The sequence below is a fragment of the Coregonus lavaretus genome (assembly GCF_964263955.1).
Source record: "Coregonus lavaretus genome assembly, chromosome: 29".
Taxonomy (NCBI): Eukaryota; Metazoa; Chordata; class Actinopteri; order Salmoniformes; family Salmonidae; genus Coregonus; species Coregonus lavaretus.
In genome coordinates, this window is record NC_140016.1 from 40,284,060 (window position 1) to 40,299,760 (window position 15,701).

A 15,701-nucleotide genomic window follows, 5' to 3' on the forward strand; every position below is an offset into this window, starting at 1 on the left:
GTGTTAAGATTTCCCATCACTGGATCTAAGGGGCCTAGCTCGAACCATGAAAACATCCCCAGACCATTATTCCTCCTCCACCAAACATGACAGTTGGCACTATGCTTTTGGGCAGGTAGCGTTCTCCTAGCATCCGCCAAACCCAGATTCGTCCGTCGGACTGCCAGATGGTGAAGCATGATTCATCACTCCAGAGAAAGCGTTTCCACTGCTCCAGAGTCCAATGGAGGTTAGCTTTACACAACCCCAGCAGATGCTTGGCATTGCTCATGGTGATTTTAGGCTTGTGTGCTGCTGCTCGACCATGGAACCCCATTTCATGAAGCTCTCGACGAACAGTTCTTGTGCTGACGTTGCATCCAGAGGCAGTTTGGATCTCGGTAGTGAGTGTTGCAACCGAGGATAGACAATTTTTACGTCCTTCATCACTCGGCGGTCCAGTTCTGTGAGCTTGTGTGGCTTACCACTTCGCGGCTGAGCCGTTGTTGCTCTTAGACGTTTCCACTTCACAATGACAGCACTTACAGTTGACCGGGGCAGCTCTAGCAGGGCAGGAATTTGACGAACTGACTTGTTGGAAAGGTGGCATCCTGTGACGGTGCCACGTTGAAAGTCACTGAGCTCTTCAGTAAGGCCATTCTACTACCAATGTTTGTCTATGGAGATTGCATGTCTGTGTGCTCGATTTTATACACCTGTCAGCAACAGTTGTGGCTGAAATAGCCAAATCCACTAATTTGAAGGGGTGTCCACATACTTTTGTTTATATAGTGTATATTGTGATATTTTACATTTGGATGACTGTCCTTGTTTAGTTTTTTTTGGTGGGGGGGGGGGACCCAAGGACGAGCAGCTGCTGCTTCTGTAAAAGCTACCGATGGGAACTACCTGTCAAACCCTGTCCTGGTTACTCTGACTGTCAATCACAGATGATGAACAGACGGACAGATGGAAAGGCACCAGGGGGTAAGACGGGTGGAGGCAGAAAAAATTAATACAAATCCCACTCCTCACACCCACACACAGAGTGGAACCACTCCAGGAACACAAAAAGGGAGAGAGCACAGTGGCCGCAAAAAGACAGTCCAAAAATGAAGACATAATCCAGTTATAACGTAATGGATCTATTAGATAATGTCTACATCCATATGACGAAGGCCGCAGTATCCATAGAGGTATGAGTTCCACTCCAAAAATATCAAAAAAGAAGAGGAGAGGGAAAACTTTAGGGAGGATGACTCAACTGCCAGTCTTGACCTCCAAATAGACAAAAGTTCCAGTCATTATTTTGAGTTATCAACTTTTGGACAAAGTTACAACCTTTGTCAGAGTTTTTCTCCTTCTTTCGTTACTCCACAACAGACTTGTACCAAGTTTCTATTTGACAGACATCTAGCGATAAAAGCAGTTCAGGACGACAGGCATATGATGGGAGGGAATAAATAATTTGAACTGCAGCAGAGAAAAAGAGAGTGCACTAAATCTTTTAGAACTTTTTAAGAAAAAAATATTTTGATTTTCTGTCTTATTTGTGTCTTAAGGTAGTCTTTTTTGTCTGGCCCCCATCTCTTGAACTGCACCCGATACTGCACCTATAAGAGGATAGATATGTCTTACCATTCACATAATGGAACGCAATACATTCCATGAAACATTTCTCAACAATGTGATAATTAATTGAAAAAAAGTACAGAAATTCATAGAAAAATGTATGTATGCTACTAAAAACAGAATGCAGATACGAAAAACAGTTTAAGTTAACCAATTTACTTATCAAAAAAACATCTACTTCCAATACTTTACATTCTTTATGAATTGTTTCAGTTTAACGCTATCATGATATGATGCATGCCCTATAACATCATTAAACCTTATGACTGGCAATAACACAACGTTTATACTTGAATAATGCAATATACTCAAAATGACTGGTGCTGAATCACAGTACTGACATTTTGCCCATATCCCAACTTCATTCACAGAACGGAATGCTATTGAGTTTACAATGGGTAACCATTTTATCCTGCATCAGCAGACAGATAACGCCGATCAATATTCAGAACCACATGCTTGCTGGGAATAGCCCAATTGTGAAGATGGCCTTTCCATTTAAGTGGGGCTCGGGTGGAGTGGTTAAATTGGAGTGATGCACACCCTCAAAGAAGACAAAGACCCCCACTCACTCTGCATGTAATTGGTCCAGCTAGCTGGTCCCCAGGATAGAACTTTAGCATGAGCAATGCTTCTGACACTTTCTCTAATCGCAGGGCAAGGGCCTATCCAGAGAGTGACAGTCATGGCTGCTTCCACATTGCAAGCACAAATAGGTGGGTGTGTGTGTGTGTACTCAATCATCAAAAATCTAATCTCCTCTTCTTTAGATGACAGGGAGTTCCAATCAGTGATTATGCATTGTCGTTTTCGTGTTTGTGTGTGCGTGTGCGTGTGCGTGTGCGTGTGTGTGTGTGTGTGTGTGTGTGTGACAGTGTGTATTGACCAGTTTGTAAATATGTTTTTTAAATGAATGATTTTCAAGTTATATCAACCTAATAGAGTGAATGTGTATAGGGGTCGTTTCTCTTTGTAACTCTATACTGCTCAATCAGGGTTATATTAAGGTCAGCTTCAGCACGGTTAGGTTGTGTGTGTTTGCATATGCTTGTGATTGTGTGTAAGAAGCCACAATTTATTTCTGGGTAGGCTAAGGAGGCCAGTTGACATGCACGTACACACCCTCTCACATCACACACACACACACACACACACACACAAACACACACACACACACACACACACACACAAACACACACACACACAAGCAGGAGGTAGAACTGTGATGGTTCCACAAGGGCCCGTAGTGGCCATGCTCAGTCTGTTTTCCTTATTTCTAATCGCTGGGAAATTAGCCCTTCCATAATTCTGCTCCTCACCTCTAACACAGCAACAGCTGTTAGGGAGATAGGACCCAGTCACTTCCCTCCCTCTCCACCTCCTCCTTACCCCTCTATGCCCTCTGCAGCATCTGGCCGTAATGAGATGCATAGCCTGACACTGTCCCCGTTTAGCGCCTAATCTGCAGTACCTGACTCTTAAGGTTACCTCCTGCCGGGTAGGTTTGTACGACAACATCCGCACCTCACATCACCCCCACCAACACCTCCAGATTGCGCTAGTTGTTGATCTTGCAACTGGGTCACTGAGCAGAGTCAAAGCTCAGACACACAGAGATAGGAGGAGGAGGAGTGTACGGCTTGATAATGTTCTAGAAAGTTGGAAAAGTGCTATAAAGACACTTTATCATCCTTGCATTATTGGTCATTGCTACAGTCTTGCAGGTTCACTTCAGTTCACTGGAAACCGTTGACTTGGTATGGTATATGTGAGCGACTGGCTCGATTCAGTTTTATGAAGCAAAATTAGAAATTTTGTTTTTTTCATTGGATAAAAGTAGACTCAGAGCTAGAAAATGGTATATCATACATTACAGTTGAGGAACAATGGGAAAGTAGTTCTGCTTTGAAAGTTGATAAACTTGTAACCTCACTTTTGAGAAAATGGCCCTTGAATTTTTTGGTAAACCTACTGGAGAGCACTTCTTTGTCTACACCCATTCAGCATTGTTCACACCCTCTTAAGCCTTAGCCCCACCCATCTCTTTAAGGATTCACATGTGAGGACATGTACTAAACAACAAAAGATTTCAAGGCTGGTTTATACTACGTCTATTGACAGTTGTTGCAGTGACATCATGAACATTATATTGTCATACAATATCAAACTTGTCGTTGTCGTTATGTATAAACACAAAAACTACAGCACTGGTGGTCCAAAACAACATAACTAGTGTATTTTAACACCAATAAACCCACCCGTTTAAAAATTAAATTAGTATACAGTGGTGAAAAAAAGTATTTAGTCAGCCACCAATTGTGCAAGTTCTCCCACTTAAAAAGATGAGAGAGGCCTGTAATTTTCATAATAGGTACACGTCAACTATGACAGACAAAATGAGAAAAAAAAATCCAGAAAATCACATTGTAGGATTTTTAATGAATTTATTTGCAAATTATGGTGGAAAATAAGTATTTGGTCAATAACAAAAGTTTCTCAATACTTTGTTATATACCCTTTGTTGGCAATGACACAGGTCAAACGTTTTCTGTAAGGTTTTCACACACTGATGCTGGTATTTTGGCCCATTCCTCCATGCAGATCTCCTCTAGATTAGTGATGTTTTGGGGCTGACGCTGGGCGACACGGTCTTTCAACTCCCTCCAAAGATTTTCTATGGGGTTGAGATCTGGAGACTGGCTAGGCCACTCCAGGACCTTGAAATGCTTCTTACGAAGCCACTCCTTCGTTGCCCGGGCGGTGTTTTTGGGATCATTTTCATGCTGAAAGACCCAGCCACGTTTCATCTTCAATGCCCTTGCTGATGGAAGGAGGTTTTCACTCAAAATTTCACGATACATGGCCCCATTCATTCTTTCCTTTACACGGATCAGTCGTCCTGGTCCCTTTGCAGAAAAACAGCCCCAAAGCATGATGTTTCCACCCCCATGCTTCACAGTAGGTATGGTGTTCTTTGGATGCAACTCAGCATTCTTTGTCCTCCAAACACGACGAGTTGAGTTTTTACCAAAAAGTTCTATTTTGGTTTCATCTGACCATATGACATTCTCCCAATCCTCTTCTGGATCATCCAAATGCACTCTAGCAAACTTCAGACGGGCCTGGACATGTACTGGCTTAAGCAGGGGGACACGTCTGGCACTGCAGGATTTGAGTCCCTGGCGGCGTAGTGTGTTACTGATGGTAGGCTTTGTTACTTTGGTCCCAGTGTCACGCCCTGACTCTGGGGACTCTTATTTGTTGAGTCAGGGTGTGATTTTCTATGTTGTATTTTCTATGTTTAGATCTATTATGTGTATTTCTATGTTGGCCGGGGTGGTTCCCAATCAGAGGCAGCTGTAGCTCGTTGTCTCTGATTGGGGACCATACTTAGGCATCCTATTGGCACTAGTGGGTTGTGATATCTTGTTCCGTTTTAGGTATGTTGTTTGTGTACCTTGGACTTCACGTTTTGTTTCTTGTTTTGTCGTTGTGTTTGATAGTCTAATAAACATGTATGCATATCACGCTGCGCCTTGGTCAGTCCCGTTCATCAACGATCGTGACAGAAGATCCCACCAAACGAGGACCAAGCAGCGTGCCCAGGAAGAGCGAATTGCCATGTCACAGGTGGGCAAATGGTGGTCATGGGAGGAGATATTTGCGGGGAAAGGGCCATGGGCAAAGGTAGATGCCCAGGCAGGAGAGGAGCAATGTCAGCACAGAGGAAGCCGGTCGAGGAAGAAGCCCGAGAGACAGCCCCAATATATTTTTTTTTGGGGGGGGGGGCTAAGAGGGTGGTTGGCGGAGCCTAGGGTTAGAGCAGAGCCAACTCCCCGTACTCATGCGAGAAGGCGTATGACTGGGCAAGCTCCATGTTATGCGGAGCTACGTACTGTGTCGCCAGTGCACCGGCACAGTCCTGTACGTCCTGTGCTTGTACCACGCACGTGCCGTGCAAAGATGGGCATCCAGCCAGGACGGGGTGTGCCGGCTCAACGCTCCTGGTCACCAGTACGCCTCCTCGGTCCCGCATATCCTGCGCCAGTCCTACGAGCTGTATCGCCAGTGCGCGTGCACAGCCCAGTGCGTCCTGTGCCAGCGCCCCGCACGTGTAGTGCGAAAGTGGGCAGCCAGCCAGGACGGGTTGTGCCAGCTCTCCACTCCAGACCTCCAGTCCGCCTTTACAGTCCGGTCCGGCCCGTTCCTGCTCCTCGCACCAAGCCAGTGGTGCGTGTCGCCAGTCCGGCCCGGCCCGTTCCTGCTCCTCGCACCAGACCAGTGGTGCATGTGTCCAGTCCGGCGCGGCCCGTGCCTGTTCCACCGGTGCCGGTCAGCTGCTCCACTCCGGAGCCAGAGCAGTCCGCTCCCCCGGTGCCTGATCCAGCTCCGGTTAGCTGCTCCACTCCGGAGCCAGAGCAATCCGCTCCACCGGGGTCTAGTCCAGCTCCGGTCAGCGGATCCACTCCGGAGCCAGAGCAGTCCGCTCCACCGGTGCCCAGTTCAGCTCCGGTCAGCTGCTCCACTCCGGAGCCAGAGCAATCCGCTCCACCGGGGTCTAGTCCAGCTCCGGTCAGCGGCTCCACTGCGGAGCCAGAGCAGTCCGCTCAACCGGTGCCTGATCCAGCTCTGGTCAGTGGCTCCACTCCGGAGCCAGAGCAGTTTGCTCCACCATCGTCGGGTCCAGTTCCAGTCAGCGGTTCCAGTCCAGACCCAGACGTCAGCCCCTCTCCAGGTTCGGGGTCTCCTACACCAGGGTCCAGACAGGAATTGGTACTTCGTGGGAGGAAGGAGAGGGAAGCAGCGCGCCGAGGTCCAGACCAGACCAGGGGCGCAACAGGGAGGCGGAGAATAGGTGGTATGCCCACCCGGCCCCTACCCTGTTATGTTTATGTTGCGCGGTCAGAGTCCGCACCTTTGGGGGGGGGGGGGGGGGGGGGGGGGGTACTGTCATGCCCTGACTCTGGGGACTCTTATTTGTTGAGTCAGGGTGTGATTTTCTATGTTGTATTTTCTATGTTTAGATCTATTATGTGTATTTCTATGTTGGCCGGGGTGGTTCCCAATCAGAGGCAGCTGTAGCTCATTGTCTCTGATTGGGGTCAAATACGTAGGCAGCCTATTGGCACTAGTGGGTTGTGGGATCTTGTTCCGTGTTAGGTATGTTGTTTGTGTACCTTGGACTTCACGTTTTGTTTCTTGTTTTGTCGTTGTGTTTAATAGTCTAATAAACATGTATGCATATCACGCTGCGCTTTGGTCCGTCCCGTTCATCAACGATCGTGACACCCAGCTCTCTGCAGGTCATTCACTAGGTCCCCCTGTGTGGTTCTGGGATTTTTGCTCACCGTTCTTGTGATCATTTTGACCCCACAGGGTGAGATCTTGCGTGGAGCCCCAGATCGAGGGAGATTATCAGTGGTCTTGTATGTCTTCCATTTCCTAATAATTTCTCCAACAGTTGATTTCTTCAAACCAAGCTGCTTACCTATTGCAGATTCAGTCTTCCCAGCCTGGTTCAGGTCTACAATTTTGTTTCTGGTGTCCTTTGACAGCTCTTTTGTCTTGGCCATGGTGGAGTTTGGAGTGTGACTGTTTGAGGTTGTGGACAGGTGTTATTTATACTGATAACAAGTTCAAACAGGTGTCTTTTATACTGATAACAAGTTCAAACAGGTGCCATTGATACAGGTAACGAGTGGAGGGCCTCTTAAAGAAGAAGTTACAGGTCTGTGAGAGCCAGAAATCTTGCTTGTTTGTAGGTGACCAAATACTTATTTTCCACCATAATTTGCAAATAAATTCATAAAAAATCCTACAATGTGATTTTCTGGATTTTCTTTTTTCAATTTGTCTGTCATAGTTGACGTGTACCTATGATGAAAATTACAGGCCTCTCTCATCTTTTTAAGTGGGAGAACTTGCACAATTGGTGGCTGACTAAATACTTTTTTCCCCCACTGTATGTCAATCTAGCAAACCAGGCAACTAAAAGCAATGTACTAAACAATGTTTTGGTTCATTTCTAGCTTGTTAGCTAGCTAGCTAATGTTAAGTTAGCTGGCTAGCCAGTTCAAATCATGACCATATCATATAGCTGACAACGTCTTCACTTTAGCTCATTTGTCTTCATTATTACATTAAAATAAACTCACAGCAAGATCATTATTTACAAGTTAATGGCGTGCCAAATTACAGAAAATAGCTTACGGTTGTGAGTGTGGCAAAATAAAAGCAGGGCATTTACCCGGAGAATTTTAGAATTTGGACACTGTCTCGTTGGCCTAACGTTTTACATTTGGTGCAGGTCATGTTCTCTGGTAAACACATACTATATAAAATAAAATAAACGTTTATTTGTCACATGTACAGGATACAGAAGGTGTAGTGAAATTGTTAATTGCATAATGGTGTCTTTTGTTTAGACATGTTTAGCTAAACAATTAACCATAATCCCAAATCATAACATTACTACCCTGCATGAACCTGCAGGTAGCTAACCAACCAGGTTCAATGATAGCTAGCTAGCTAACATTAGGCAATAACTAGCAATACAAATGGGTCTAAGATATGAATAATGTTACTACACAGATCATACACGTAACGTTAGCTAGTGAGCCAGCCAGCTAACGTCAACTAGCTAACAGTACACTTTAACTTGAAATGAAAACGACTTTCTGACAAAATTAGAAGCGTATAATATCTGAAAATATAGCTAGCTAGACTATTTCACCCGGATACTTGGATGCATGCTTCTCCTTGTCTGTCACGGATGTCATGGTTGCCCTTAGTTTGAAGATGTAATGCAGAGACAGGTGTTTTATACAACAGCCTTCTCTGTGTTCTCTTTTCGACTCCCTCTGCATATTTGCAATCAAACGTCAGAATTTTCTCCATCTCCTTAGCTATCATACTTTAATTCCACCGGGCATTCCACTGATTTCACAACTCTGTCCTCCAGAAAGTGGAGAGCAGAAATGTTGCAGTTCTACTATGTGATATCTTTCAAAAAAGCTGTGTTAGAAAGGATTACCTACACATACTGACCAGCTCATGTTATAGACAGAAGCATGCTAAATGGCAGACCAATCCAAATTCATCTCTTGGCATGTCCAGCCCATCCATTATCTCAGCCAATCATGGCTAGCGGGAAGGTTCCTGTCTTTTTCCTGTCTTTTTCCGTGGCTGGTAATTTAACAGTTTTATTCGTATTTACAGATGGCATACAAGTTTGTTATTAAGGCCAAAAAACGCATTTTGATAAAAAAAAAAAAGTTTACGTTCAAATGCCTCTCCTGTGAAGTAGTGATGTGCGACTAACGCCTAGTTTCCTGAAACGAGTCACACATACTGTAGATCAGGGTTGGGGTCAATTTTAATTGGAGAAGCTCTTTACTTCTAATTCAAATCACTTCCTGAATTGAGTCTTGAATTTAAATTGACCACTACCCTGATATAGATGAGGGGTAATATTAATGTATTTACTTTGTCTTACAGTATTCCTGGTGACCTGCTTTGCATGAGCTTTCATCCCAAAATTCCGACAGCTAATAGAGAAACCTTGCTGAGCAGTAAGTAAGAACATTTTGGAACATGTATAAGAGTCAACATTTTGTTTCCTAGCGAGGTTCAATGGCTTAGAGAAGCAGATAAAGTGCCTCTCATTAATTTTCATATCAGTTTGTTGTTTGCCTTGAAAAATAAATACGCTATGCTAAGTGAAGTGAACCCATGGTTAGGAACCGCCGCTCACTGTCAATGTCGAGATAATAAGAATTTCCTTTGTTTTAGCTTTTCTTTTTGCTTTTCTTTGGTCTACATGAGGGGGGAATGAGAAGTGTCACCAATGTCACGGCTGTAATGGTGATGACATAAGCGCTAATTGATGGAGAATTTATCCATCAATTTGTATATTCCAGCCATTTTATCTGTAGTGCAAACATTTCCTTTGCTGTATAAAGTGGCCATTCTGGAGTGATTTACTCTGTAGATGAGGCAGTTTAGCAAATGCACACAAGCGCAAGACAGAGTAGGTTGCTCCATTTGGAAAATGGAATCATGTGTCCAGTCTCTTTCTTACCAGTAACCTATACTTTAATGTCTTTTAACTTTTTACCAAAACCTGACTCATTCCAAACTCTCTTTCTCTCCATCCATCTTTTGTAAACATACAGTATCTGTGCTTGTCCGGTTGTTCTTTGTGTGTATCACTATCTGTGCCTTCATACTTATCCTTCTCTTTCTGTCCATCTCTTTTCTACTTTCTCTTTTTTCTCTACTTGGCTCACACCCTCTCCTCTCTGTTAGTCTGGGCTTTCCTGGTGAGTGAGGCATATTGTGTGCACAGTGGAGCCTGGGCTAGTTTCACTCTATCCAGTGGGACTCTGAGGGCAGCCGGCGGGAGCTCCCTTTGTTATTGTCTCTCTGAGGTAAAAGAGCACGACAGGGCATCCTTATGAAAGATGCTTCTGTCCAAACCCACTTTTCCCCCTTTCCACCAGTGCCCGGAGCATCCCATGGGGCCTTACCGCATAGCTGTGTCATCACCGCAGGACCAGCGAGACACACCAGACAAGACCCGCAACGACCGCTGTCTGTCTATCCTCCTGATCGTTTGAAGACAGGAGAGGTAGATATTGACTTTTTTTACCATTATTGGACTTTTTACTTTGTCCAAAAACATTAGACAGAGACACACTCCCAAGTAAATGGAGACACCCCAATTCCCTAATTTGAGGTGTAAATATACCCGACTAACAAGGTTTTGGTCTTCAGGTTTTCTGCCTCATAGACATGTGCCCCCAAAAACCTGTGCCCCCAAAACTTAGATTCAAGTGCAACGAGGTGCACAAGGCCATGGTGTCAAGCAATTGATGCAAACAAAGACAACAGTAGCTTGGACTGACCTCATCTCAGAATGGCTGCACCCAGACAAAGGGACAGCGGTGTGACTGTCACAGAGTTGTGTGTATGGCTGAGGGCGTCAGGATAAAAGACGAAGCTGAAGACTCGTCTATCCTTCCTCTCTAAAAGCACTTTTACTCATTTGTTTATTTATTTATTTTCCTTGCTTTCTCAGCCTACAAGTTCAAAACAAAACAAAAAATCGGATATTTTCACAGAAAAATAATAATAGCAAGGTTACTTGGCGGTATCAGGTCTGCATGCCAACCTCTCACAATTAATCCTCTTAACAAGATTCCTCCACCTCAGATTTGGTCTTTCCTTGGCTCATGAGACATGCCAGACACAGGAGTTACAGGAAAGGTACCGTACTATAACCTCATACATGGTATTTCAAAATGGAAGATCCCAGTACTCTCTTGCTTTTCTAGGTATGAAAGTCAAATGTGTGTGTGTGTGTGTGTGTGTGCATGGGTGCACATACGTACATGCATGTGTTATTAAGAGAGGGAGAAAGAGAATGTATACAGGATATGTTTTTGTTAGTTTTATAGGAGTACATGCTTGATTGTGTGCACCTGAGTGCCATTTGTGCATGTATGTGCATGTTCCCGTGCATGTGTACAAATGTGTGTACCCGTCCCATGCGTGCGTGTATTAGATTATGCTTCCAGAACTTTATACCACTGCAATTAAACCAGCCATGGAGAAAATGGCAGCTGCATTGTTGAATTAATTTCAACTCCACATTGAGTTGGGCTTTAGTGTTGTGAGATTGGAGACAGCTGCAAACGCCATTTATGCCTCTTGCTGCAATATATTTATAAGTGATAAAATGCTAATACTCTTTTGAAATAATCAAATTATAATCAAGGTTGGGGTACTAGGTTCAAACCATTCCCTACCCACACTTCCCTGATTTATTTTTAACCTACCTCTTTCTCACTTACATGCATACACACATACCTCTACCTCTGACACACACCTCTACACATGCACACACAATGCAAAAAATCACTGATTGGACCTCCCTGTCATCTAAACAAGAGGATATTTGATATTTGAATAGGTCAAACAGCATACCAAGGCCACATAACTCCACACCTAGTTTGAGAATAATTTGATTAGTGTACAGTGCACACTCAATCAGAGCTCTACCTTCAACCAATTGTTGCAGATCAGTACAAGAACACTTCATTATGTGCAAGTTGGAAATTGATTGCTTAACATGTTTTTTGTTGCCCTTTGTTTTCTGATTAATTTATTCCTTTGTGAAGTATAGAGTGAAGCAGAGCTATATTGCTCTGACCAATTGTCAAGTAAATTTTCATTTCAATGTTGTGTATTGATTCACTACATGATAGAGCTAGACTGACGCAGCACACGCACAAACAAACACAAACGCACACATGCATGCACACACACACACTGACAATCTGTGCTCTCCTTTCTCTGGATGAGTGCGTCTGCTCTGTTGAAATGTTCTAACCTGTGATGTTCCTCCTTTAAAGGCGATACTTTATTACCAAATATAAATTTATTACCAAATTACAAAATTACATATTGGTTTCCTTACCCTGTAAACAGTCTAAGAACAAGGTATGACAGCAATTCATGCTTCGGTTTACTTTCTCTGCCACTGTTTCTACATCGTAATGTTTTAGTATTTGTGGCACAAATCCCATTCAACTCATGGGACCGATATTAGCAATTTTCACACATCATGTTCAAAACATCGATAAGTGACTTTGTGGAGCTTTAGAAACTTTAGGATGATTTGGACATGAAACTATTTAATATCGGTCCATGACTTGAATGGGATTTGTGCCACAAATGCTAAAATGTTAGCATGTGGAAAAAGTGCCAGAGAAACTAAAGCAAAGCATGGATTGATGTCATACCTTGTCCATAGACTGCTTACAGGGTAATGAAAACAATGTGATATTTTGTAATTTTGGTGAACTATCCCTTTAAGGAGTGTCACCCATTGCAGAGACACACACCTTACTTCCTACTTTTTTATTTTGTATAATTCCTAGTATTTATATATACCAGTCAAAAGTCTGGACACACCTACTCATTCCAGGGTTTTTCTTCATTTTTACTATTTTCTACATTGTAGAATAATAGTGAAGACATCAAATCTATGAAATAACACATATGGAATCATGTAGTAACTAAAAAAGTGTATTTGAGATTCTTGTAAGTAGCCACCCTTTGCCTTGACGACAGCTTTGCACAATCTTGGCATTATCTCAATCAGCTTCTTGAGGTGGTCACCTGGAATGCATTTCAATTAACAGGTGTGCCTTGTTAAAAGTTCATTTGTGGAACTTCTTTCCTTCTTAATGCGTTTGAGCCAATCAGTTGGGTTGTGACAAGGTTGGGGTAGTATACAGAAGATAGCCCTATTTGGTAAAAGACCAAGTCCATATTATGGCAAGAACAGCTCAAATAAGCAAAGAAAAACGACAGTCCATGAAGACATGAAGGTCAGTCAATCCGGAACATTTCAAGAACTTTTACGCCGTGAAGGACTGAAATCCTGCAGCGCCCGCAAGGTCCCCCTGCTCAAGAAAGCACATATACAGGCCCGTCTGAGGTTTGCCAATGAACATCTGAATGATTCAGAGGAGAACTGGGTGAAAGTGTTGTGGTCAGATGAGACCAAAATGGAGCTCTTTGGCATTAACTCTTTCTCGCCGTGTTTGGAGGAGGAGGAATGCTGCCTATGACCCCAAGAACACCATCTCCACCGTCAAACATGGAGGTGGAAACATTATGCTTTGGGGGTGTTTTTCTGCTAAGGGGACAGGACAACTTCAGCGCATCAAAGGGACGATGGACGGGGCCATGTACCGTCAAATCATGGGTGAGAACCTCCTTCCCTCAGCCAGGGCATTGAAAATGGATCGTGGGTGGGTATTCCAGCATGATAATGACCCAAAACACACGGCCAATACAACAAAGGAGTGGCTCAAGAAGAAGCATGTTAAGGTCCTGGAGTGGCCTAGCCAGTCTCCAGACCTTAATCCCATAGAAAATCTGTGGAGGGAGCTGAAGGCTCGAGTTGCCAAACGTCAGCCTCGAAACCTTAATGACTTGGAGAGGATCTGCAAAGAGGAGTGGGACAAAATCCCTCCTGAGATGTGTGCAAACCTGGTGGCCAACTACAAGAAATGTCTGACCTCTTTGATTGCCAACAAGGGTTTTGCTACCAAGTACTAAGTCATGTTTTGCGGAGGGGTCAAATACTTATTTCCTTCATTAAAATGCAAATCAATTTATAACATTTTTTACATACATTTTTCTGGATTTTTTGTTGTTGTTATTCTGTCTCTCACTGTTCAAATAAACCTACCGTTAAAATTATAGACTGATCATGTCTTTGTCAGTGGGCAAACTTACAAAATCAGCAGGGGATCAAATACTTTTTTCCCTCACTGTATGTGGGAACTCATTCAAGACTGTTGGAAAAAGCTTTCCAGGTGAAGCTGGTTGAGAGAATGCCAAGAGTGTGCAAAGCTGTCATCAAGGCAAAGGGTGGCTACTTAGAAGAATCTCAAATCTAAAATATGTTTTGATTTGTTTAACACTTTTTTGGTTACTATATGATTCCATATGTGTTATTTCATAGTTTTCATGGCTTCACTATTATTCTACAATGTAGTAAATAGTAAAAATGAAGAAAAACCCTTGAATGAGTAGGTATTGTCCAAACTTTTGACTGGTACTGTATATATATATTTTTTGCACAGACATTCTTGTACTGGCTCTATGCTCACACCCAAATATACTACACTGTCACTCTAACATACACACACAAACTCACTCACTACATATGCTCTCACACACAAAACACACACACACACATTAATAATGACGCCACACAAACACGCACACACAGGATTTCAGAATTTTTTGCTAAGAAAATAAAATAAATAATAATAATACCTTATTTTTTTAACAATTTCTTAAAAATATAAAACAGAAATACCTTATATAAGTAAGTATTCAGACCCTTTGCTATGAGACTCGAAATTGAGCTCAGCTGCATCCTCTTTCCATTGATCATCCTTGAGAAGTTTTTACAACTTAATTGGAGTCCACTTGTGGTAAATTCAATTGATTGGACATGATTTGGAAAGGCACAACCCCGTCTAAATAAGGTCCCACAGTTGACAGTGCATGTCAGAGCAAAAACCAAGCCGTGAGGTCGAAGGAATTGTCCGTAGAGATCCGAGACAGGATTGTGTCAAGGCAGAGATCTGGGGAAGGGTACCAAAAAATGTCTGCAGCATTGAAGGTCCCCAAGAACACAGTGGCCTCCATCACTCTTAAATGGAAGAAGTTTGGAACCACCAAGACTCTTCCAAGAGCTGGCTGCCCGGCCAAACTGAGTAATCGGGGGAGAAGGGCCTTGGTCAGGGAGGTGCCCAAGAACCCGATGGTCACTCTGACAGAGCTCCAGAGTTCCTCTGTGGAGATGGGAAGCCTTCCAGAAGGACAACCATCTCTGCATCACTCAACCAATCAGGCCTTTCTGGTAGAGTGGCCAGACAGAAGCCACTCCTCAGAAAAAGGCACATAACAGCCCGCTTGGAGTTTGCCAAAATGCACCTAAAGGACTCAGACCATGAGAAACAAAATTCTCTGGTGTGATGAAACCAAGATTGAACTCTTTGACCTGAATGCCAAGCGTCACGTCTGGAGGAAACATGGCACCATCTCTACGGTGAAGCATGGTGGTGGCAGCATCATGCTGTGGGGATGTTTTTCAGCGGCAGGGACTGGGAGACTAGTCAGGATCGAGGGAAAGATGAACAGAGCAAAGTACAGAGAGATCCTTGATGAAAACCTGCTCCAGAGCGAAGGTTCATCTTCCAACAGGACAACGACCCTAAGCACACAGCCAATACAGCTTAGGAGGGGTTTCGGGACAAGTCTCCGAATGTCCTTGAGTGGCCCAGCAGAATCTGGACTTGAACCCGATCGAACATCTCTGGAGAGAGCTGAAAATAGCTGTGCAGCGATGCTCCCCATCCAACCTGACAGAGCTTGAGAGGATCTGCATAGAAGAATGGGAGAAACTCCCCAAATACAGGTGTGCCAAGCTTGTAGCATCATACCCAAGAAGACTCCAAGCTGCCAAAGGTGTTTCAACAAAGTACTGAGTAAAGGGTCTG

The 15,701-nt window shown here is 43.7% G+C and overlaps 1 protein-coding gene across 4 annotated transcripts in view; it reads right to left on the reverse strand.

The window, feature by feature from the left end:
• LOC311105137 (protocadherin-1-like) overlaps window positions 1–15,701 on the reverse strand; it is a 450,002-nt gene that overhangs the window by 71,756 nt on the left and 362,545 nt on the right. For 2 of the 4 annotated variants that reach the window (XM_084147165.1, XM_084147164.1), the window contains exon 6: window positions 829–1,592. The exons of the other annotated variants lie outside the window; for them this stretch is intronic. In XM_084147165.1, coding sequence (XP_084003291.1) covers window positions 1,537–1,592 — 56 coding nt within the window. In that variant the 3' untranslated portion in view covers window positions 829–1,536. Of the gene's footprint in view, window positions 1–828; window positions 1,593–15,701 lie in introns of those variants that run through there. 4 annotated transcript variants of the gene reach the window in all.